The 23,500-nt window shown below is 44.8% G+C and overlaps 1 protein-coding gene across 2 annotated transcripts in view; it reads right to left on the reverse strand.

The window, feature by feature from the left end:
- PTPN5 (protein tyrosine phosphatase non-receptor type 5) overlaps nt 1–23,500 on the reverse strand; it is a 588,489-nt gene that overhangs the window by 299,022 nt on the left and 265,967 nt on the right. For both annotated transcript variants that reach the window (XM_078684059.1, XM_078684058.1), the window contains exon 5: nt 6,809–7,044. In XM_078684059.1, coding sequence (XP_078540185.1) covers nt 6,809–7,044 — 236 coding nt within the window. The remainder of the gene's footprint in view (nt 1–6,808; nt 7,045–23,500) is intronic.

The raw sequence follows: 23,500 nt of genomic DNA on the forward strand, positions 1-23,500 counted from the left end.
CCTGGTACACTCTACCCTTCCATCTGAGACTATCTTTTACACTACCCCGGTTCAGGAAGGACATCAAGACCTTGCTCTTCGAATGACCACAGCACTTAGACGGATCTGCTCCCTACTTCCTATAGCACCTTGAGACCATTACGGGTAAGTAGTTGTGCTTTACCAACGATTGATTGATTGATTGATTGATTGAACTGGGCCAACCAAAAATATCTCCCCTATGCATAATTTTAATGTCTGGATATCAGCTTTATCTTCAAATGTAAGAACAAAGTAGCAAATATTGTGCACATCATCCAAGATAATGTAAACAATTCCTTTTCTATTGACACAGTACCTGAGAACTTTAAAGGCGGGTTCCCTGTTCAGAATAATACATCCTTACCAAGGCACCCAGTGAAGTGTTCGGCCTGTTCTGCTCACATTTTCTGGTAAATGCTCCAAGGACAGAAGTATCTCCAATTTCACTATGAGGTTATAGGAATCCTACACACATTTCAGCATTGCGCCTATCTTCAAACTGGGACTGATCTGCAATTCAGTAGGGGCTATGAATGCTTATAGCGTACCTGTTATTAAATATTTTCTTAGTACATAAAACTATAGACAGTCTGGTGTTTTTCAAGCGTCTGAAGCCAGTGAATCCACTAGGAAGCACCATCTGAAACTAGCTGCAATTCCCCACATAAATAAGTCCCAAAAATATGATTTAGAGCTCTTCTTCTCATTTGACACGTCAGTACTATGCCAGATGCCCTGTGAAGCTATGGATATAATTAGATCTGGCATTAGAAACATAAAATTTGAGTTTGCATCAGAGATATCTAGAATTCGATGAAATACACATTATTAAAGCTCGGTATGAAGTAAAGCAAAAGTCCTAGCTGTTCATAGGAGACTTGCGATTCCAATTCCCATAAGCCTATTGGCTTGTTCCTCAAAGAACCAAATACACCACTTCGAGTCAGATGAAATATGTTAATTTCTCTTATGTTTGTATAATGCAAACTGGACAACCTAGGTGTTTCTAAACACCCTTGATACAGGAAACAGTTACATGCTAGCTGTTTCTCTCACAGATTCATATTTCATGATAATTGCATACATGCAGGCTGGCATACATTGAGCCTTGATTTCTTTCAGAAAAGGATGAGGGGATATTTCAAACTAAAACTTTTGTGCAATCAAACTAGGTGATCTGAAAAGGTCACACACACAAAGTAATGTAGCAATGTGAAGTGGCGAGTGTGAACTCCCTGCAAGGACTCATTTCCATTGTCAATTAGGAATTACTTGGGGAGATGAGCTGGTAACCGACATGGAGATTGCTAATCAATCCTCTCCATATATTCCCTACTTACTCTGCATCTACCCAACAAAATGCTTTGCAACAGCACCATAGTGGTGGGTGAACGATTATGACAATAAGTATAACTCTTCTGTACGGGTCTACTCCTGAGTGACTCTTGAGTAAGGCATAGTGCTGGATACAGGTTGTGGAAGGAGCCTATGACGACAAGCATCATGTTTGCATCAGATGACCAAGGACTTGAGAGAGTAGGCTGTCATAACACTAAAGCTTACAGGAGGAGGAATGAGATTTGTAATCAAGTGGATAGAGCAGTCACCCATCATTATCCTCTCTACCAACCAGATCCACTCCTGCATTTATTCCATGGGAGCAGAGTAGCCTTCTTCAGGAGCACAGTATACATGACAGTATACCAGGAAAAACATCCAACTGGTGCTCATCAGCTGTTCTCCTGAGGTACAGTAGGATCGCGGCAGGCGCTCTACCTTGTAGAAAGTGTGACTACAGGAGACACCTACCCAGAACAGACCATGAGGCAAAAGGCCCATTGGCACTATTTATCAATTCCTGGTGATTGCGTCCTCTCTGATTCTTTGTCTGTACCCTCCACTATAGTTTTAAGTGTAGGGATACATATTCCTAGCCTAACGAATGCCCAAGAGCTTATTTAGGCTTTTAAAGATAAGGGCAGAAACATGTTGGCATGAAAACTCAGGGGTACATAAGGGTAACCCATAACATCCTCTGAGATTACCGTTTGGTATTTTAGTGCAGCCTAGGATACCACCTGAATAAAGGATCATTTACGGTATATCCTAAGGCTTTTTTTTAGATATTGCACTGGATCTAAAAGTATTTTATCCAGAGAAAAAAAAAATATTTCTAAAATCTCCCACAGGTCATCCCTCACCTGGGGTCGAGTCGGCCCTGGTAGTACCATCTCACCAGGGTGGGATAAGGTGGCAAAGGAAGTTTGTCACATTACGTAAGTGAGTCTATCTCATCCAATTTGTGGAATTGCCCACACTTTCGTAGGGACACTAGCAGTAGGATGAAAGGATCACGCAAATAAATATAAGAGGGATTTCGCCCCAAACATAACCAGAGGGTATCATGCCCCTTTTTGTGTCTTAATGGACAGTGACTGACTACACCCACCTGCAGGGGGATGTCTGGGTGATCCATAGGATGCTCTTTACTCCCTCCAGAGGGCTGCCCTCAGCGGGCACACTGACAGTGCATCGCTTTTTTGTGGTGCATTGTCAGTGCATCTCCTGACAGCTTATTTGCCTTTGAACCCGTGTCCATAATGTGACTACATGTGCACCAGCACTCTCAGTATTACAGAAGGGTCAGGCCCCTTCTGAAATTCCAAAATACCCCGTGGGTGCACAAAGCAAGCACAGAAGCCTATTAAGTCTCCGGGGCACTTTCCGTTATACAGCCCTAAGAGGAAACAGAGAGAAAGGCAAACCAGCGTCCTGAGAGATGCATGTAAAATAAAAAATATTAATTAGAAATGATTGTAATGCACAGACATTTAAGTTTTTCACTAGGGGCCTGAATTAGAGTGTGGTGGATGGGCATTTACTCCATCAGGTTGACAGAGTAAAGTACTCTGTCACCCTGAGGGAGTACCCGCTTGCCAAATTTTGAGATGTCCGCCAGCCCAGAGGACATTATATGTATTAACAGGAACCGCTGTCACAGCAGTTCCATTAAACGCATTGAATGTTTGATGGACAGCTCGGTCAACATAATGAAGCTGTGCAGGAACCTGACAATGTTTTTTTATTTTCAAAAATGTTCTTTTTGAGAATAAAAATAAAACAATGATCTTGTTGCCAAGGGAGTTTTCTTCCATGGCATGGAGGTCATCTTACAGTTTTCCCTGGCCCTTACCAGCAGTGCTGGACAGTGAAAACTAGTAATTTGTCTGCTCACTCTAAATTGGGGGGGGAGGACAAGTGGCTAAACGTCCAAAAGCACTTACTCTGAAGAGCCGTCAGAGGTGTATTTTGGTGATGGAGATGGCATAGTCTCTGCTGTTGACATTCTAAAAGTCAGTGGCAGCCTGCATGGCTCACGGTTGGGGGAGCGGATGCGGGGAGTCGCGGGGAGGGTCCAGCAGGGAGTCGCGAATGCAGGAGGGAGTGAGAAAAATAAAAATACATCCCTTACCTTGCTGCCACCGGGTCCCACGTCTCTACTCCTGCTCTCCAGCCCCGACTTCAGGAACAGGAAGCAGGCAGCCAGGCTCCCTCCCCTAAGCCAATCACAACACTGCAATGCAGCGTTGTGATCGATCTGAGCACTGTGACATGGTGCTCAGCCAGGGGCTGGAGGAGTGGGCATGTTTTCTATGTAGGCTGTAATACAGCCTGTATGGAGAAGTGGGAAAGTGCGCATGACTGGTTTGGGTGGCCTGAGAGGGCCGACCAAACAGTCATTGAGCACTTAGGTGTGGACAAACCACTCCTCCACTGCCCTACTGGCAAAGCAGCGCAGCACCCCCCACCCACCCACCCGCCCGTAAAGCAGCACAAACAGAAAATGATAATAACTCACTTATTATGATTTAATGTTTTTGCTTCTCGCACTGCTTGAAAGCAGTAGGGCGACGCCACTGTTAAAAGTCGGCCCAGCTCAAAATGATGCATACAGACATTCAGTTTGCCAGAGAGGGAACTACGTCACTGTAGCCACAGAGTACTCTTTTTGCCAAATATAAATCAGGACCTAAATTTGCTCACAAAGAATAAAAGAATGGGATTTGTAAGACCTTTCTGCATACATCAACATTGCCATTTTGTCTGCCATAGTTGTTTTAGTTTACAAGTTTGCGTCAGTAACAGCCAATAGAAATTCAGTCTGGCATCATATGTTGATTCACATGCATGTCTGTACTGTGCCTAGGCCATTGCTCTGGATTTTTCTGTCTTACCTTACCCGCACTGTAAGATTTGTGTTTCAAAAGTGCTTTGCTGACCAGCCTGGTTGGTCAAGCTTTGATGTTGTGAGCACACATTTTCTATTATTTATTCTGTATCCATACTAAGCCAATCCCTCTGTCTCAAGTACCTTGTAGCCTGTGCAGAACTTATAGCACAATGTAAATAAGACTTCAATTATTAAAATATCTATTCATCCACCCAGATCAATCAGGATTCATGTACAAAAGAAACACAGCTCTTAATCTGCGCAGATTGCACGGGGTTCTGGGCAGGGTACCAAAGATACGTGAGGATGCCATTATAGTCTCCCTTGATGCCACTATGGCCTTTGATACACTGGAATGGCCATATATTTTTGCAGTACTTGCCAAACTAGGGTTTGGGCCTAATTTTTTGCCGCTGGGTGCGTCTGTTATACAGTGCGTCGATGGCTCAGATAGTTGTGAACAACAATAAATCAGAGCCTTTTACACTTAGCTGAGGGACCCGTCAGGGGTGCCCCCTTTCTCCGTTACTGTTCGCCTTGACCCTCGAACCTCTTGTGGCGTGGATCCGCAAGGATGTAATGATCTGCGGCATTCGTTGGTCGTCGGACTGGGAGGCCCGTATATGCTTGTACGCGGACGGTATGCTGCTCTATCTCACGTCCCCGAAGAGATCCCTTATAGGAGTCGTTGATATATTGGATACTTTTGGCAGATATTCCGGATATCGTGTCAATTGGCAAAAATCGCTTCTTTATGTCCTCTGGGGAAACTCCCCCCCTCTACCTCAAAATTGCCCGATTCCAATAGTCTCAGATGGCTTTAAATATTTAGGCATATTTATCTTTCTCAACCCATCGGTCCGGTACACACGTAACTTGATACCTCCATTGCAGAGGCTTAGAAGTTATATAATAAACTGGAAGACACTCCCGCTCTCGCTCTTGGGCAAAGCGGCACTATTTAAAATGGTGTCTCTGCCTTGTTTCATGTATGCTTTGCAGAACTCAGCCAACCCTGTCCCGAACTCATACTTTAAAGATCTAGAAGGGCTCCTGCGAGACTTTCTGTGGGGAGGGAGACCGCGTATAGCTTTGAAAAAGCTAACACTTAGCTTGTACGATGGCGGAATTGGCTTACCCGACATTAAAAAATATTATTGGGCCTCACATCTAACCGCTATTAATCATTGTACATATGGTCCCCTGGACAACCCGGGGTTTCACATGGATCGCTGGCTTCTGCCCAATGGATCCTATCCCCGGGCGCTATACTCAACACCACGTAAATACCCACTTACCGGCCCCACTGACCATACAGTCAAAATCTGGCATTCTGCAACTAAGTCACTCGGTGGTCAAAACAAACTGACTCTTGCAACGCCTCTGTGGGACTCACAACAACTTGGCTATATGGGTAACACAAAGGGGTTCGATAAATATGACCTAATAGGCGTATCTCAAGTTAAGGACCTTTGGTGCACAGAGGGTGTCAAGCCCTTTACCACTCTGAAAACTCAATATGCATTGGCAGATTCTGAGTTCTATCGCTATCTCCAAATTAGACACTTGCTACAAACAGCATTTCCTGGTGACTCCGCACTGCCAGATGCCTCCCCACTAGAGGACAGACTACTGGATGGCCACCTACCACACAAGGCCATTTCTCTGATGTACCGGAAACTCAACAATAACATGGAAAACCCCCTATCAAAATTGCGAGACAAATGGACTGAGGACGGGATAGAACTAGATGATGAAACTTGGTAGGAAGCAGTCTCCTCCCCCAAAACAGTCGCTGTCTCGGCACGACTAAGACTGGTGCAACTAAAGATCCTCCACAGAATTTTTATTACTGGTCCTCAGCTGGTAAACATGGGTGGACTGACAGATGGCGCTTGTAGGAGGGGGTGCACACAATTGGGTACATTCATACATATAATATGGCACTGCGAGCAGATCCATGAATATTGGCGCAAATTACACACAATTATGAGTGAAGTGCTGGGGGTAGAAATCAATCCGGAAGCACCCCGATGCCTCCTTAATATCTGGGAGCCTACCGACCTCAACACTTATACTACACAGCGGGTCACGCTCGGCTGCATGATCGCCAAGAGAAATATTACACAGCTCTGGGGAGCCTCACAACCACCATAGGTAACAGACTGGGAGCCAGATCTTGACTGGAGTATGCTAAGGGAAAAAACTGTCTATGTGGCCCGTGGATGCCCCCGCAAATGGTCCAAAGTTTGGGCCCCCTGGAATACATATCGAGCCAAAATATGTACCCCTCCCCGTGATGCTGATGATGATCCCCCATCCCCGTGTATTCGTATCCAAGTTAAATTCACTGTAACCCATTTATTGATTCCGTGCAACTGTACTTCTATGTCGAGAATGTTTAATAAAAAAAGATTTAATAAAAAAAATAGTATCTATTCATTCATGCACTCTCATTCATTCATTCTTTTGTTGTGCTTCACACAATACTAGAGAAAGCGCAGGGCTCGATGGTAGACATAAACCGAGCAGACTATAAAGCCATTAGCTTCCTACCTTTCTTGTAATCCGACTGGTTTGACTGTGAGAGCCCCTAGCTCGGTGTCTCCTTTGATATCCATGAGGCAGTCAAAGACCGGAGTATCTGGTATCGGTTCAAAATCCATAAACTCCTCCATCTTGTCATCTGTCCACTCGGAGTAAGTGAAAGATGGCTGCCGGCTGACAGACTCCCGCCTGTCTTCACGCAGAGATAGCACCGGTTCTGTGTGAGCTCTGAGGTGGTACCATACCTGAAAGAAATGGGTGTTTGGAAATGTTCATTCACTGTTGAAAACTAAGTACTGCCGCCAAGAGGGGGTTGCTACACTTTAGCAGACTCAGTGGCTCATATTAAAAGGACATTTAAAACAAGCTTAAATACTGACGGAATCAGCATGCTGTTTACAATCAGAACGCTCACAAACCTACCTGTTCCTTAACCACTTGGGAGCTAGTAAACAAACCTCCCCAGTGCTGCGCTGTCCATTATCCGGTGCTGAACTGGACGTCCAGCGGTCGCACGCAGCACTGGGGAGGTAGTGCCCGTGACGACCGTTGGCCGACGGCAGCACTTAAGGGGTTAAGCCCTTGTATTTCCATGCAGGGCCTTGGCTGCCTTCGTCCGATGTGTCTACATTCCTCTCGAATACAAAATAATTACTCCGGCACAGCTATTTTGATTATGTACAATAGTGAGGCACCTGACTCCATTGACGTTTCTTTTCAATTTCAGAGAATATTCTGTGAATTGTTGGCTACAAGCTACATACAATGCACTATTATTGCAAGGGTCATGACCTTGCCCCATATTGACAGTAAATAATTCTCTTTATGTGCTATCTGGGAATACTGAATCATTTTCTTAAATCATTTCATTCAGTTTTTTTGTGTGTCTGCATTTGTGGTTAAATTACCCATACTGTTAGGACCCTTGCCCTCCTTTCAGTGGTGTTGGATTTTCAGACCAAGAGAGGTAAACACTTAAATGCTTTTTAAGTGCTTCAAAGAATGCATGTTTCAAATATGTCAGAGTAGAGACATTTACTTCACTGAAGTGTAGTGTGTACACTCACAAAGATTAATTTATGAGTTACATATATAAACACATTATGGCCTCACCAAAGTATGCATTTTGTGAAACGTTCGGTGAGCACCCCTGTAGTAAATCTGCAGGGTGTTAGACCTGGCTTCCTGGGCACCAGGGCACTCAGGGGTAACTGCGCTCCAATCGCAACAACTGCATTGTTCCCTTAATGGTGACCTGGGGCCTCAGTACTAGTGGACCCAAAACTGGATAACCAAGTACTCCTCTCCAGCACTTGACTCTCTCAGGGTAGCGAGACAGAGCAGTCCAAGGCTTACTCAAGGAAGTGAGGTGGGGTTAGATGTTCAGAATACAGTGTAAACCATACCACCAGCTGATAAACTCAATATCCAGTCAGTGATTTACTTTTTATAAAAGAAAAGTACTTTAATACACACAAGATAATTATACTACATATAAAACTAGGATAAACAGTGAAAACCAGATGTCTCTACAACCCTCTGGGACAGAGTTCTGACCCCAAACAGTATTATATTGCCTAGACGCCAAGCACTATACAAACACAGTTAACATGAAAACACACACAATAGCATTGCATATTACAGATCATGTTAAACAGGGCTGCTCTCATTCACTAGAGCCTTGATACCAATCTTTGGATTGAAAGGATATAGTTTCAGCATATGATGTGAAGTCAAATGTTCAGTCCCGTAACCCCCCACCCAAAGCAACAGAAGTGCCCTCCGGTTGTGAGTGAGGACGCCGCTCTAGTGGTGTAAGGGATCTGATCACAAGTGCCTGATGTCTTGGCACAGTTTACTGGAGTCCCACTATTCCAGTAGCCACTGGCTAGCTATAGGAGGGTAGTAGCTGGACAGAGTGCCAGTTTACCCTGATACCCTCAGAGATCACAAAAAGAAAGGCGGGGACCTGCTTCACTGGCCTGTATTCCTAGTTACTGCTTGTACAGGCTCCCACAGCGCAAGGGAGGAGCTTAGAGGGAATTTGATCTCACCTTCAACGACTAGAATCAAGCTTCCTCCTCTCTGGCTCCCTTCATGGGCTGCAAGCTTCTTTCCACCAGCTTTAATTGATGTGCCGCAAGCTTCTTTCCACCAGCCTCTGTGATGGGCTGCAAGCTTCCTTTCCACACCTTGGGCAGCTGTCTGTAATTTCCTTGGGCCAAAGCGCATGCTCCCGCAAGCCTCACAGAACAGCTGGTCCTTAATGTTGCTGATGCCTTAGTTCCAGATGCAGTGAACAGAGTCTTAACTCCTGCCTTCACACTGCGGGTCACGCCTGGCTATCTTCAGACGGACCTGGTGTGGCCACCTCTTCAGTCATAGACCAGTCTTGAACAACACCTGACCACTCAGGCCAGACTTTTATCACCTCTGATTGATAGGCTCATCCAATCAGAGGGTCTGCTACTTTTGCATCCTGAATACACCTCCAATCACAAACCATTCATGGCATGTTCAATGCATGGGTAAAGCATGTCCCAGTCCACCTCCATGTTCTCCTGGTATCAGGCTGTGCAACGCCCTAAAGAGGAATTTTAATTAACTCCAGCCCAGGAGGCCCTGACCAGTGGGGGAGGGTCCTCTTCACAGAGTTAGTGCAGCTAAACCCATATTAGAGCTGAGTGTCTACCCCAGCCCACCAGGCCTTTCCAAGGAAATAGGGAGAGGGCACGGGGGAGCTGGGATGTTCAGCAGAACAGCTCGCATTCCTCACAGTGGCTCAAATCACCATTCTTCCCCTGTACACCCACGGGCTCTCAAACATACATTAGGCAGACAAAGGCAACAGGCCCACAGTCATGGCAAACTGCACAGACTTGGTCAGGAGGGTGCCTAGGGACTCACCCCTCTTGACTATAGATTTATTGCTGCCACCACTGTCAGTCTACCACAGCCTCAATAGGGAGGGCAGTAGCCATTCTCTAAAAAATAGGGGTGCACTAGGCATGCCCCCTCGACCTCAGAGCCAAGCTCTAGGGTCTCAATCCATGTAAACAGGGAGACCCTCAGTGGACATGTATGATTGTCATGCTCACTGAGGTAGAGATCTAGAAACTATACAGTAGCTTTTGAGTGACTTGCCTGGAGATTAGCATAATGCAGGGGAAGCACTCTCTCCAGAGACATGCAGGAGACTTCCCGTCCCAACACAGGGTCATCCTGGATTTTTTACCTTTTACTAAACCTTTTATTTTTGCTGGCTGTAGAATTCTGTGAAATGTACACCTGCTAACCAGTGATAAAGTGCCTGTATCCACCCATTCAACATGGTGAAATTGTCATTACCCTGACTTGCATGCTCAGCTTAAATGTACGCCCCTAGTATATGATACAAAGGGTACCCAGGGCCTGTCAGTTGATTGTCACCAGTGGACTACAGCACCCATTGTGCCATACATTACCTACAGTATGACTGCAGGCATACCATTTGTACCCTGGCGGTTGCAGTTTTTAAAACTGCAAATTCGAGCTGTGACAATAACCCCTTTTAATTGGTCAAAACCTTTCTTTTAATATTTCAAAGTCACCTCCATGTAGGCCTTGTTGCTGATAAGGCAGTAGGCATGGTATTTAAAACCACGAGAAGTACGGATTTCAATAAAAATGCCCTTATAGTACAAAAAATCCAAAAGCAAAGCTGACTGTTCCAGAGGTACAGTCAGTTACAATTATTATATTTAATAATGTCATGTTTGGTTAGGAAATAGTTAGATTAACTAAGAAACAGATTTTATCAGTTGTTGAAATTGGATGTTTGATAAATATTAAGGAAAAGATACTTTGGAAAATTAAATTTTTCCCTGACTAAAGCCTCTGGAGGCCCATTGGCATTTGTTCTCCCATTTCTGACAGCCAGCAATTAGCATTTGAATAGGTGTGAATGGGTGTGAAATGCCTCCCAGGAGCACACAATATGCTGCCCTGTATGGGCAGAGGTAACCCTTTTGAACATGACAGACTATTCAGGCTGGGGCTGTGAGCATTATTTTGACATTGCAATGACAAGTCCTGCCTGAGATGTCTCCTGGGGGTTTACATATAACACTTGTTGAGCTCTTCAAAAGGCGCCCGTCACACACAAATGTTAGCTTACACCTGGGCAGAGCCCTTTCATTTGTTTCCCTAGCCAGGCAGTATACAATCACAGTGGACCTGTTTTTGACATTACACTGTCAAACCCTGATGGAGTGCCAAATCCTGCCTTATAGGTCTGCTGGAGTTTTACATAAAAGACCTGGTGTGCATGTGAAAGGGTGAGAACAGGATGCTGAAACAATTTTTGTGTATTTAATGTCTGGTTGCTGGAAAACCCGGCTTTGTTCTACCAAACTTCTTTTGCTGAGTTTATTGGGGCATAGTTGCTCTCCGAAACTTGATTTTAGTTTTCGATGTGGGAGGACTCTAGGACTACCATATTACACTCGTAGCACACACCCCCAGCCTGCTGACCCTAAATGTAATATGTAATATGGTTGAAGATTTACGCCATTTAGAAAATAATCAAAGTGGGTAGGGTTCACCCAGGGAACTTTTACGCCATTGGTTAGAACATGCCTAGGAGTCATTCCCACCCACTAGCTCCTGCCAGGCATAAATGTGGCACCTCCAGGCACCCAATTCAGAGCACTCCCAGATCTAAGGAAGATTAAAAAAAAATGACTCAACCTGCTGTCTGAGACCTGAGAAGAGCCTAAATGACTCAATCTGCTGTCTGATACTTGTGGGGAGCCTAGAAGACTGAACCTGCACTCCCTCTTGTACCTAGGACAAAGACATGCACTCCAAGGGTCACAAGGTTGACCGCCTGTTAAAGCTACAGGGGCACAACAAGCTACAAGATGCCTTTGCCTGCAACTGCACAGCTGACCAGTGATAACCGGACCTAAACTGTACCCTGCTGTTTAGCCTCTGGCTGACACCCTGTGAGTATGAAAGTGCCTCCCCTGAGGTCTTAGGGTGGTTTGGAAGTGCACTTCTGCAGTGGATTGGGACTTAAGATAATAATGTCAGAAGGTAAAATCTTTGACCAGGACAAACCTGGTTGGTGTATCCGACCAATGCTCCATCGCAGTCAGCATCAAATGTGCCTATGTCCTTGTCTCCCGTGACCATTGACAATCATTGTAACCTTGTGCTTCTTGGTGCTATTTTTTCTGAAAACAAAAAAATCATGAAAATAATTTCCCTTATTGCACTTTTGTCATTTTGGTTACAAAATTCTAGTCTAATTTTGAATTTTGTTTGGATATTTTATTGTTTTGCTTTTCGATTTTATTACTGTTTTGAACTGCATAAATATTTTATACATTGCCCTAACTTATGACTCTCTGCTCTGTGCTATAGCTACCAGGGGGTTGAGTTCAGATTAATTTAGTGACTTTGAGTTTTTACCCTGACAAGGGTTGTGAATATTCCTTGAGGTGGGTAGTCACCTACTTGCCCTCTCAAATCATAATCCAATTCCTTACAACCCCATTCTTCAAGAAAACTATTCTTGGTCCAGAAAACACCATCAGATCCCCAAGCTCTTCAAAATAATGGAAAAGGTGGTCACCGTCCAACTCTGGACCCACCTTAAATCAAACAACATGCTTAATGCCAACCCAGTCAATTAAGCTTTTGTGCCAAATATGGGACAGCACCTACCCTTGACATTTTCTGGGACAGCAACCTAGGCAAAGCTAACCAAGGCTTCCTTTGTATGCTGATTTTCCTGAAACTCTTAGCAATTTTTGACATTGAATACCACTCACGCCTAAAACACCACGCACAGTTGTTAATCTACATCTCTACCAACTCAGTAGCATAGTCTTCCTCAGAAGCCAATCTCAAGATGTTAGACTAAGGTACATGTCAATCCACTCATGTGTAGTGGCCTGTGGGGTACCTCAGTCATAACAACACAAGGCAAATGTGACTAAATGAGACCTTCTGTGCCCTTTATGTGGGAAATATCCTTTTACTGAGGATATAGATATGCCGTAATGTTATAACCAGGACCCAGAGATCACAAAAAATTGTCACATTGAGAGAAGTAATATGTTGCAATAGGTTTGAGGACCAAAAGAAGGGTTGAAACATGTTGATCTGCTCGATGTACCAGCAATAACACCTCTTGTGTATCCCACTTATTTTTAATCATCTGACAGCAGTCCCACTATTAAAAGGAAAACTCCTCAGGGCAGGCATTTGAGATTATTATCCTCTTTCTGTCTGGATCCCTTTTTCCTCATTCCCCTACAAAAGTGCCCTCCGATAGCTCAGAGGGCCCACCACTAGAGGATTCTCTAGCACACGTAGGATGGCCAATAATGACACCCAGGGTGGTGTGTGAGGTCATCCCTGTCTGAGTCCTGGTTATAACATTAAGCATATCTGTGCTCTCAATAGAAGGGTATTTCCTACACAAAGGACACTGAAGGTCTCATTTGGTCACAGATTTCATTGGAAGGTTGTAAACATCGTCAGACCACTTCTTTCTCTCATTTATTTATTTATTTATTTATTTATTTATTTATAAGTTTATATAGCGCTTGAATCACTCCACCAGGAGTATCTCTGCGCTTTGTGACCAGCAAATTAACAGTATACGATGGAAAGGTGATTAGATTTCATTTTTAAACAGGATAGTTTTTAGCTGTTTTCGGAAAGTAAGGTGCTCTTTACATAGCCTTAGGGCCAATGGTAACTTGTTCCACATCTTAGGACCCATGGTGGACAGGGCTCTACCTCCGTGTCTAACTTTTTTGACATGGGGAACCACAAGAAGAAAGTTGCTGCTCGATCTAAGAGATCGTGTGGGAACATATGGTTTAAATTTTCTTTCAAGATAGGCGGGTCCTTGTCCGTTCAGGCATTTGTGAATTAGGCAGCATATTTTAAATTTTGCCCTTTGTCTTACTGTGAGCCAGTGTAGTTGTTCAAGGAGGGGTTTGGATGCAGTTCTCGGGGGGGCATTCAGAACAAGGCGAGCCGCCGTGTTCTGAACAACCTGTAATTTGTCCAACACTCCTTCGTTGACCGAAAGTAGCAGGCCATTACAATAATCAATCCGGCTCAAGATAAGTGCTTGAACGAGAGTTTTTCTTGTTGAGTTGGGTAGGAGTGGAAAGATCTTACGGAGTAAACCAATAGTATGGAAGCATATCCCCGAAATGTAGCTAACGTGTTGTTTTAAAGACAGGTCGTGATCAAGTCGGATTCCCAGATCCTTTACGACCTGTTTAGCTTCAGGGACTGCTCCCAACTCAGATGGCCACCAGTCAGGAGTCCAAAGTATCTTGGCTTCCCCAAACAGCATGATCTCCGTCTTGCTGACGTTACATTGGAGATAGTTGTTAGACATCCAATTTGCCACTTCTTTCATACCGGATGAGAAAGAGTTCCTAACCTCAGTGGAAAGAGTTTTGAAGGGGAACAGGAGCTGAGTGTCATCTGCGTAAGATACGGGGACAAAACCGTATCTACGCAGCACTCCTGCCAGGGGTGCCACATAGATATTAAAGAGCGTGGGGCTCAAACATGAGCCCTGTGGCACCCCCTTGGAAATCTCAATTTCCACCGAGCGAAACGCACCCATGGTGACTGTCTGGGTGCGATCAGTTAAGAAACTCTTTATCCAATCAAGGGCTTTGTTCTTAAGGCCAGCGTTCGACAACCGTTGAGTCAGGATGGAATGAGACACGGTGTCGAACGCTGCCGACAGATCTAGTAGAACCAAGATGACTGAAAGACCCTTGTCCTGGTAAGAGTGGAGATCATCGGTAACAGACAGCAAGGTGGATTCTGTGCTATGTCTGGGGCGGAATCCTGATTGGGATTCGTCAAGAGCTTGTACTTGTTCAATATGTTTGGACAAGTGCCTATTAACATGTTTTTCGATAACTTTCCCCAAAAAAGGTAGCAAAGAAATGGGTCTTAAGTTACTCAAGTCAGACCAAGGTATGGTGGTATTTTTCCTGGTAGGTCTGACGAGTGCTTGCTTCCATTCCTTGGGGACAGTACCTGAGGTGAGTGATACATTTACTAATTCTGTAATCAGTGGACTTAGATGTTCTTCCAAAGTAGGCATTAACCTAGCAGGAATAATGTCCTCTGGACTGCCACTTTTAATCTGTTTTAGAAGGGTGGAGGTTTCAAGACATGAGATAAGGGGAAAGCTATCCAGGGATTGAATATCCAAGATGGAATCTATAGGATTAGACAAGAATGTCGTATTAGTGGATACAGACTGATTAGTACATAAAATCTTGTCATAAATTTTGTCAATTTTACTGGTAAAGAAGCCGGATATTTCGTCACACAACTTTTGAGATGATATGTCAGGGGGTTCGCATGCTGATGGCTTAGCAAATGTCTGCAATATCTGAAAAAGAACTCTCGGAGAGTTCCCAGCCTCCTGTATTTGGGTAGCAATGTGTGCTTTCCGTGCACAGCGTATTGCTTTGTGGTAGGAGGATAGTGCAACCCAGTATCTTTGTTTATCCTCAAGGAGATGGGAAGTTCTCCATCTTTTCTCCAATTTCCTGGCTCCTTGTTTAAGGGTTCGTAAGTGATCAGAAAACCATACTTCATACAAATGTCCTCAAGTAAGGGAATTGTCCTCAAGTAAGGGAATTGTATGTGTTGAAATACCGCAGATAGTCCCTATTCCCCTTCAACCTATATTTAAAACCACCAATGAACTTCTTTAAATATGAAAACCCTATCTTTCATTTAAACAATGAATACACAATCTGTAATTCACAAGAGACAAGATCAATTCACAGATATCTCAAATGGACTCACAGAAATATAAACGTGGATGAGCAAAAAACGTTCAAACTCAACAGCTCCAAGAAAGAAAAGCTACCAGGAAGGCCACCTCACCTGGTAAATATAGCCCGCATCTGCCTCCTCCAGTAATCTTAGAAGAAACAGTCCCTATCGACGTCATGGTCAGAATTATTGGTATTATTGGCATCATCTTGAAGGAAATCATAAGCCTAAACTAAGATCAGTGGTTAAATCCATATTTAATCATATTACAGTCCTTCATAGGACACTACGCCTGTTACTCCTGAACAACCACCTATGGAAGTCGAAACAACTGCACATTTCTGCCACGATTATGACAGCCCCTTAATCAAAGGACGGCCTCCTTCGCAATCAAAAGACACTAAAAATTACAGAGGTCATATGCCTCATCTATAGTTTCTGCAAAACCAAAACAACTCCCAGCACAGCAGAAACCTCCACTAGTTTCCAGTCAAAGCCAGGGTCCCGCGCAAAATTCTTTGCACCACATACAGATAACAAGAAGGCTGCATGCCAGTCTACCTGCAAAACAAATCAAATGCTACCAACCAACCCACCAAACACCTATGCTCTCAGACAGCTTAAAGCTCCTTATGGTCAGTTTGTATCAAGTAGAATGGCACATCTCAGTAGTTAGACTTCCCCCTTTAAAATAACTACTTCAACCCTTCTGAAACACCCACATCATCCTGATATTCAGTAAAAATCGAAAACACACTTATTCTACATCACCTTCCTCTCGTCTGCCCTGGCCTCAATCCTTTTGAAGGTCAATCTTGCAAGTGCCAAAAAGCAATTCGGCCATGTGATATATACTATACAAAAAAAGTAAATAACAAAATATAAAAATATTCATCCTTACACATCATTGAATGATGTCATTACAGTGTAACACATTGGAGCACACTAATGTTAATTTGACTTCTCATGCTTACTACACACCGAGTACAGATCACACGCAGGCTTTGCAATGTCACTTTTAAGTGTCCGTTTCTAGGCACCAATGGGAAGGGTAAAAAGAAATGTGGAGAGATAGAACAAAAAACTGTCTTGATTGGGCCATTGGTTTTTACATGTTTTACCTCCTGATGCTGGAAGGGGAAGTTAATGCTCTAGAGGAACTGGTCTACTTATAACTCCTCGTGTAAAAAAAGCCAGAATGGGAGGCCGCTCTTTCAGAGTGTTAGCGGCCAACAAATGGAACTCCCTTCCAGTGAACATCAGGTTAGCGGACACTGAAACTAAGTTTAGAAAACTGTTAAAGACCTATCTGTTCACCCTATAATTGGTCCCCAGGTCACGGCTTCCTCTCTCTCCACAGCGCGGGGACACGCCGGGATGGCGTCGCCATGCGCTCTACAAACTCCTTTATTATTATTATTATTATTAATGATGGACCGCAACTGAACATAGTTGTTTTACAGCAGGAATAATTGAAGAAAGCTTGGCCAAGGCGGAGAGTAACATTTCATAGGACTGGTACCTGTGTTTCACAAATGTAAAATCTGCAGTGCATAACACACAAGTCACCTCATCTGTGGCAACTGGGTGCTATAGCTGAGGGGATTATGCTTCTTTGTTCCTGCCACATATTATGTTGCAGATCATAGGTGGTGTAATGAGGCCGGCATTGCAGGAATAGAGACCCAGTAAAATCCGAAGACCTTTATTAGGATTATGATCACACATTAACAGGTTAATCGATCCAAGGACATCAGAGTAGTTGCTCTGCTGATATAGCCAGCATATGGGGATGAAAGGAATGCCTTTTCAACAAATTGAATGAGTATAAATGATCTTCCCTGTAGGTGGTGTATATTTCCCTATTTCCAGCCATCAATTCACTGCCGACGATACTTCTTATTCCTCCCTATATCGACCTCAGCCAGAATCCAAAATGTTCAGCCATTCAGCATGGCAAGTAGGAGGATATTTTGCCCAAATGTACCAGCCAAAAACTCTACATTTCCTCTTGCTTTCCGTGTGATTAGGGATGATTTAGTCCCCAGGAAAGGAGAAAGACTATTGAGGCTTTAAGGATGAGGGTGAGGTCTAATGTCAGGGAGGGCTAGGTCCACCCACACAATTGGGGTTGTGTTTTTATATTAGGACAAGTGGGGCAACGGTGGGTGGTAGGAGTCTCGTAGATCACTGCAGATACAGGGTGTTTATTTACAGAAATGCAAGGCAAAGGTGTGATTTTAGTCAAAGTTTGAGGTTTGCAGATCATTGCGGATAAAAAAATGTCATGGGATGCACACAAGACTTACCATTCTGGACTCATTTTCAAAAGTGTCTTTGTTTTGACAGCTTTCTCTAGATGACGCCCAAGTCCAGGCCAAACTGCTGCACCTCTGATGTCTCCATATTGCATGTTGGGGCCTTTTGGGTTGCGAGCATGAGAATGAGCCACCCAAGTAGGGTGGGATTTTTATCAAGACAAGTGGAGAAATGATGGGTAGTAGGAAGTTTGTTGATCCCTACTGATTCAAGCAGTTGACATCACAGAAATGCAAGCTAAATGCATGCTCTTAGCCAAAATTTGATGTACCTCCCCAATCCTTCAGCTTTTTGTTGTGTCTATTTTGCCTGGTTTCTAGTGGATTTTCTGCTCCCCTAGGAGTGGCAGACTGGTGAGAAACACCCCGAATTTCTCCCAGTAGGGCAGAAACACAATAATTACATTTTTTTAATGGGAGCATGGTCCTAGGCATGGTGGACATCTCTTACGCCTATTTGTTATTGTTTTCCCTTGTTATTATTTTCCCTTGGGTCTAGTGGGCTTTCTGCCCCATAGGAGAGCTGATTGGGGGCAAACCCGGCAATCTGTCCTTCGAAGAGTGAGAAAGGCTGTTGTACCCTTTTTGGTTGTGGGCAAGGCCCTGCGTGTGGTGGACTGCCATTACCCCTTCGTTTTCTTATGCATTATCACTGTTGTCTAGCAGGTGTCTGCCCCCTGGGGCGATCACATTGGGGGTAATCACCCCATCCACCCCTTCAAGGGGGGCAGAAAGACTGATACTGCTAGGAGGATGTAGGAGCACCGGCCACTGTCTCCATGCAAAACATCCGTGGTGTCTATAGAAAGGGCAAGCAGATCACATGCCACTGTGATCGCATGGCATTCTGCAAGGAAAGGGAGGTGTCACCAAAAAGATCAGTTTCTCTGCATTCCAAGAATACCTCTCTTCTGGCCCCATTACCTGGGAGCACAGAGAACGGGGCTGCCCCCTCCGTGCTTCCAGGGAAAGCAGGAAGAGTTTTCCTGGGTGCCACCCCTGCCTATGAAGCATGAAGCAATCACATTATTGATGTGATCGCATCATTGGCAGGACAGCCACATCCCACAGACCAGAGCAGAAGAGTCTCCCACTCCGACCTATGATGATGTGACAAGAGGAGTAACTGCTACTTTGGTGTCTGGTACTTGGACCTGGCCTCTAAGTCCACAGCACCCGGTTGGGAACGCTATGAACGTGGAGGTCACGGCAATAGCATTGAAGGAGTTAAACAATTCATACACTAACAATATCAGTTGTATGTCAGAACATCAATAATAAAATCATTGTCTGACATAAATACTATCACCTAAGTATCACTCTATCGGATGCATATTTCATATTATTAACTCCAAAGGGGGAAATATGTTTATAAACAATATTTAGGACCAGATGGTTTTATCTGACATTATTTAGGCCTCAATTTTCTAGTATTGTAGCAAAAATATCACAGCTTGGAATATGATTTATCAGTAAAATTTGCAGTGTTAATGTAAAACATCACTTTTGAATCCAATATTTTATGAGTCTAACTGAGAAGAGTCTACTTTTAAAGAAACCCTTTGGATAAATGGGCATAGGCATACTGAATTACATCAATTCTCAAGACAGTCGAATTTTGGGACTCTACTGTTATGTTCTGACTGAAAAACATTTGAAATGTTAAGAGCTGTTTTATTTTTTTTATGTACCAAATTCTTGATGAGTCCAGTAATATTGAAATTCTGTACATTATGTGTGCATGTACATAAATGTCCTGACAAATGTGGTTGTGTTGCCATTCAAGTGTCTTAGAAGGGGTTATGAAGTCTTACATATTATTTTTTAATGGATAGGGCAGAATACTGTTTTTGAATGTATCTATATTTAAATGTTCCTTTACTACAGAGGTCCAGGTAGTCTCAATTGCGTTCTTATGGACAGTGAGTGCTGAAGAAATGTTTACAGCACTGTATGTAAGTAAACAACTTAGTGCCTGAAGTACCAAGGCATTTTAAGATTGCAAACCCTGTGATTCGTAAGATCTGACATACTGACTTGCACTTAGGAAGGGCCCTGAAAGGGGCATTCCTTCCTAATTGCGATTTAGTATGGTATGTATCAATGGCTTGAAACCTCTGGGTTAGTGCAGATTCAAGGGAAAAAATGAGAGGCAATGGAAGGCATTTTTAGAGAGGATGTTATGGTAGGTACAAAAGGGGGTGGTGATGGATGGAGCATCTGAACCAATCAAACACTCACACCCAGTCAACAGATCTGGGTTTAATCCATCATCCTTCTTTAGCCCACTCTGCCACCCCAGTTCAGGCATGGTCATATGCAAATCAGTCTGACCCTGTGCCTCATGGGAACAGTCCAGCCCGAACTGCCAAGCCATGCCTTCCCTGGACCGGAAACAAGCTTCCTAGGACCGGTTTATGGCATTTCAGCCGTCTTCAGCCAGGCTTGCTTGAATACAGTGGCAAAGTGAGCAAGGTACTCACGTCTGAGCATACCCTGCCAACTTATGGCGAACAAAGCGGTACAAAAGGGGGTGGTGATGGACGGAGCATCTGAACCAATCAAACACTCACACCCAGTCAACAGATCTGGGTTTAATCCATCACCCTTCTTTAGCCCACTCTGCCACCCCAATACAGACATGGCCATATGCAAATCAGTCTGACCCTGTGCCTCATGGGAACAGTCCAGCCCGAATTGCCAAGCCATGCCTTCCCTGACCGGAAACAAGCTTCCTAGGACCGGTTTCTCGCATTTCAGCCATCTTCAGCCAGGCTTGCTTGAATCCAGTGGCAAAGTGAGCAAGGGACTCACGTCTGAGCATACCCTGCCAACTTATGGCAAACAAAGCGGTACAAAAGGGGGTGGTGATGGACGGAGCATCTGAACCAATCAAACACTCACACCAGGTCAACAGATCTGAGTTTAATATATCACCCTTCTTTAGCCCACTCTGCCACCCCAGTTCAGACATGGCCATATGCAAATCAGTCTGACCCTGTGCCTCATGGGAACAGTCCAGCCCGAACTGCCAAGCCATGCCTTCCCTGGACCAGAAACAAGCTTCCTAGGACGGGTTTCTAGCATTTCAGCCGTCTTCAGCCAGGCTTGCTTGAATCCAGTGGCAAAGTTAGCAAGGGACTCACGTCTGAGCATACCCTGCCAACTTATGCCGAACAAAGTGGTACAAAAGGGGGTGGTGGTGGACGGAGCAGCTGAACCAATCAAACACTCACACCCAATCAACAGATCTGGGTTTAATCCATCACCCTTCTTTAGCCCACTCTGCCACCCCAGTTCAGACATGGCCATATGCAAATCAGTCTGACCCTGTGCCTCATGGGAACAGGCCAGCCCGAACTGCCAAGCCATGCCTTCCCTGGACCGGAAACAAGCTTCCTAGGACTGGTTTCTGGAATTTCAGCCATCTTCAGCCAGGCTTGTTTGAATCCAGTGACAAAGTGAGAAAGGGACTCACGTCTGAGCATACCCTGCCAACTTATGGCGAACAAAGCGGTACAAAAGGGGGTGGTGATGGACGGAGCATCTGATTGTTTCCTGTCTCGGGAGATGATGAGGCAGAGTGCTGGCATAACCTCTGGGTTAGTGTAGATTCAAGGGAAACAAGCATTGGAAATGCAATAGGTCTCGCAATAACGCGAGTCTGAACTATTAGCATTGTAAATGATAATGCCCTTTATTTTTGCGTTCTGGTTTTTGGAACATAAATAAAAGGCTTTGTCATTTACAAGGCCTATAGCTTAAATTTGCGTTAAAACGAGACCTATTGCATTGCAATGGTGGTGGTGCTGCTGAGTTTTCTCTGAATCTTCACTCTGAATCTGCACTCTGAATCTGCACCCACAATCTGCACTCTGAATCTGCACTCTGAATCTGCACTCTGAATCTGCACTCTGAATCTGCACTCTGAATCTGCACCCACAATCTGCACCCACAATCTGCACCCACAATCTGCACCCACAATCTGCACTCTGAATCTGCACTCTGAATCTGCACTCTGAATCTGCACTCTGAATCTGCACCCACAATCTGCACCCACAATCTGCACTCTGAATCTGCACCCACAATCTGCACCCACAATCTGCACCCACAATATGCACCCACAATCTGCACCCACAATCTGCACCCTGAATCTGCACCCTGAATCTGCACCCTGAATCTGCACCCTGAATCTGCACCCACAATCTGCACCCACAATCTGCACCCACAATCTGCACCCACAATCTGCACCCTGAATCTGCACCCTGAATCTGCACTCTGAATCTGCACTCTGAATCTGCACCCACAATCTGCACCCACAATATGCACCCACAATCTGCACCCACAATCTGCACCCACAATCTGCACTCTGAATCTGCACTCTGAATCTGCACCCACAATCTGCACCCACAATCTGCACCCACAATCTGCACCCACAATCTGCACCCACAATCTGCACCCACAATCTGCACTCTGAATCTGCACCCACAATCTGCACCCACAATCTGCACCCACAATCTGCACCCACAATCTGCACCCACAATCTGCACTCTGAATCTGCACTCTGAATCTGCACTCTGAATCTGCACCCACAATCTGCACCCACAATCTGCACCCACAACCTGCACCCACAATCTGCACTCTGAATCTGCACTCTGAATCTGCATCCACAATCTGCACCCACAATCTGCACCCACAATCTGCACCCACAATCTGCACTCTGAATCTGCACCCACAATCTGCACCCACAATCTGCACCCACAATCTGCACCCACAATCTGCACCCTGAATCTGCACCCTGAATCTGCACCCTGAATCTGCACTCTGAATCTGCACCCACAATCTGCACCCACAATCTGCACCCACAATCTGCACCCACAATCTGCACTCTGAATCTGCACTCTGAATCTGCACTCTGAATCTGCACTCACAATCTGCACTCTGAATCTGCACTCTGAATCTGCACCCACAATCTGCACCCACAATCTGCACCCACAATCTGCACCCACAATCTGCACCCTGAATCTGCACCCTGAATCTGCACCCACAATCTGCACCCACAAGCTGCACCCACAATCTGCACCCACAATCTGCACCCACAATCTGCACCCACAATCTGCACTCTGAATCTGCACCCACAATCTGCACCCACAATCTGCACCCACAATCTGCACCCACAATCTGCACCCACAATCTGCACTCTGAATCTGCACCCACAATCTGCACCCACAATCTGCACCCACAATCTGCACCCACAATCTGCACTCTGAATCTGCACTCTGAATCTGCACTCTGAATCTGCACTCTGAATCTGCACTCACAATCTGCACCCACAATCTGCACCCACAATCTGCACCCACAATCTGCACTCTGAATCTGCACCCACAATCTGCACTCTGAATCTGCACCCACAATCTGCACCCACAATCTGCACCCACATTCTGCACCCACAATCTGCACCCACAATCTGCACCCACAATCTGCACCCACAATCTGCACTCTGAATCTGCACTCTGAATCTGCACTCTGAATCTGCACCCACAATCTGCACCCACAATCTGCA

The sequence above is a fragment of the Lissotriton helveticus genome, chromosome 3_1 (genome assembly GCF_964261635.1).
Source record: "Lissotriton helveticus chromosome 3_1, aLisHel1.1, whole genome shotgun sequence".
NCBI classification, from domain to species: Eukaryota; Metazoa; Chordata; class Amphibia; order Caudata; family Salamandridae; genus Lissotriton; species Lissotriton helveticus.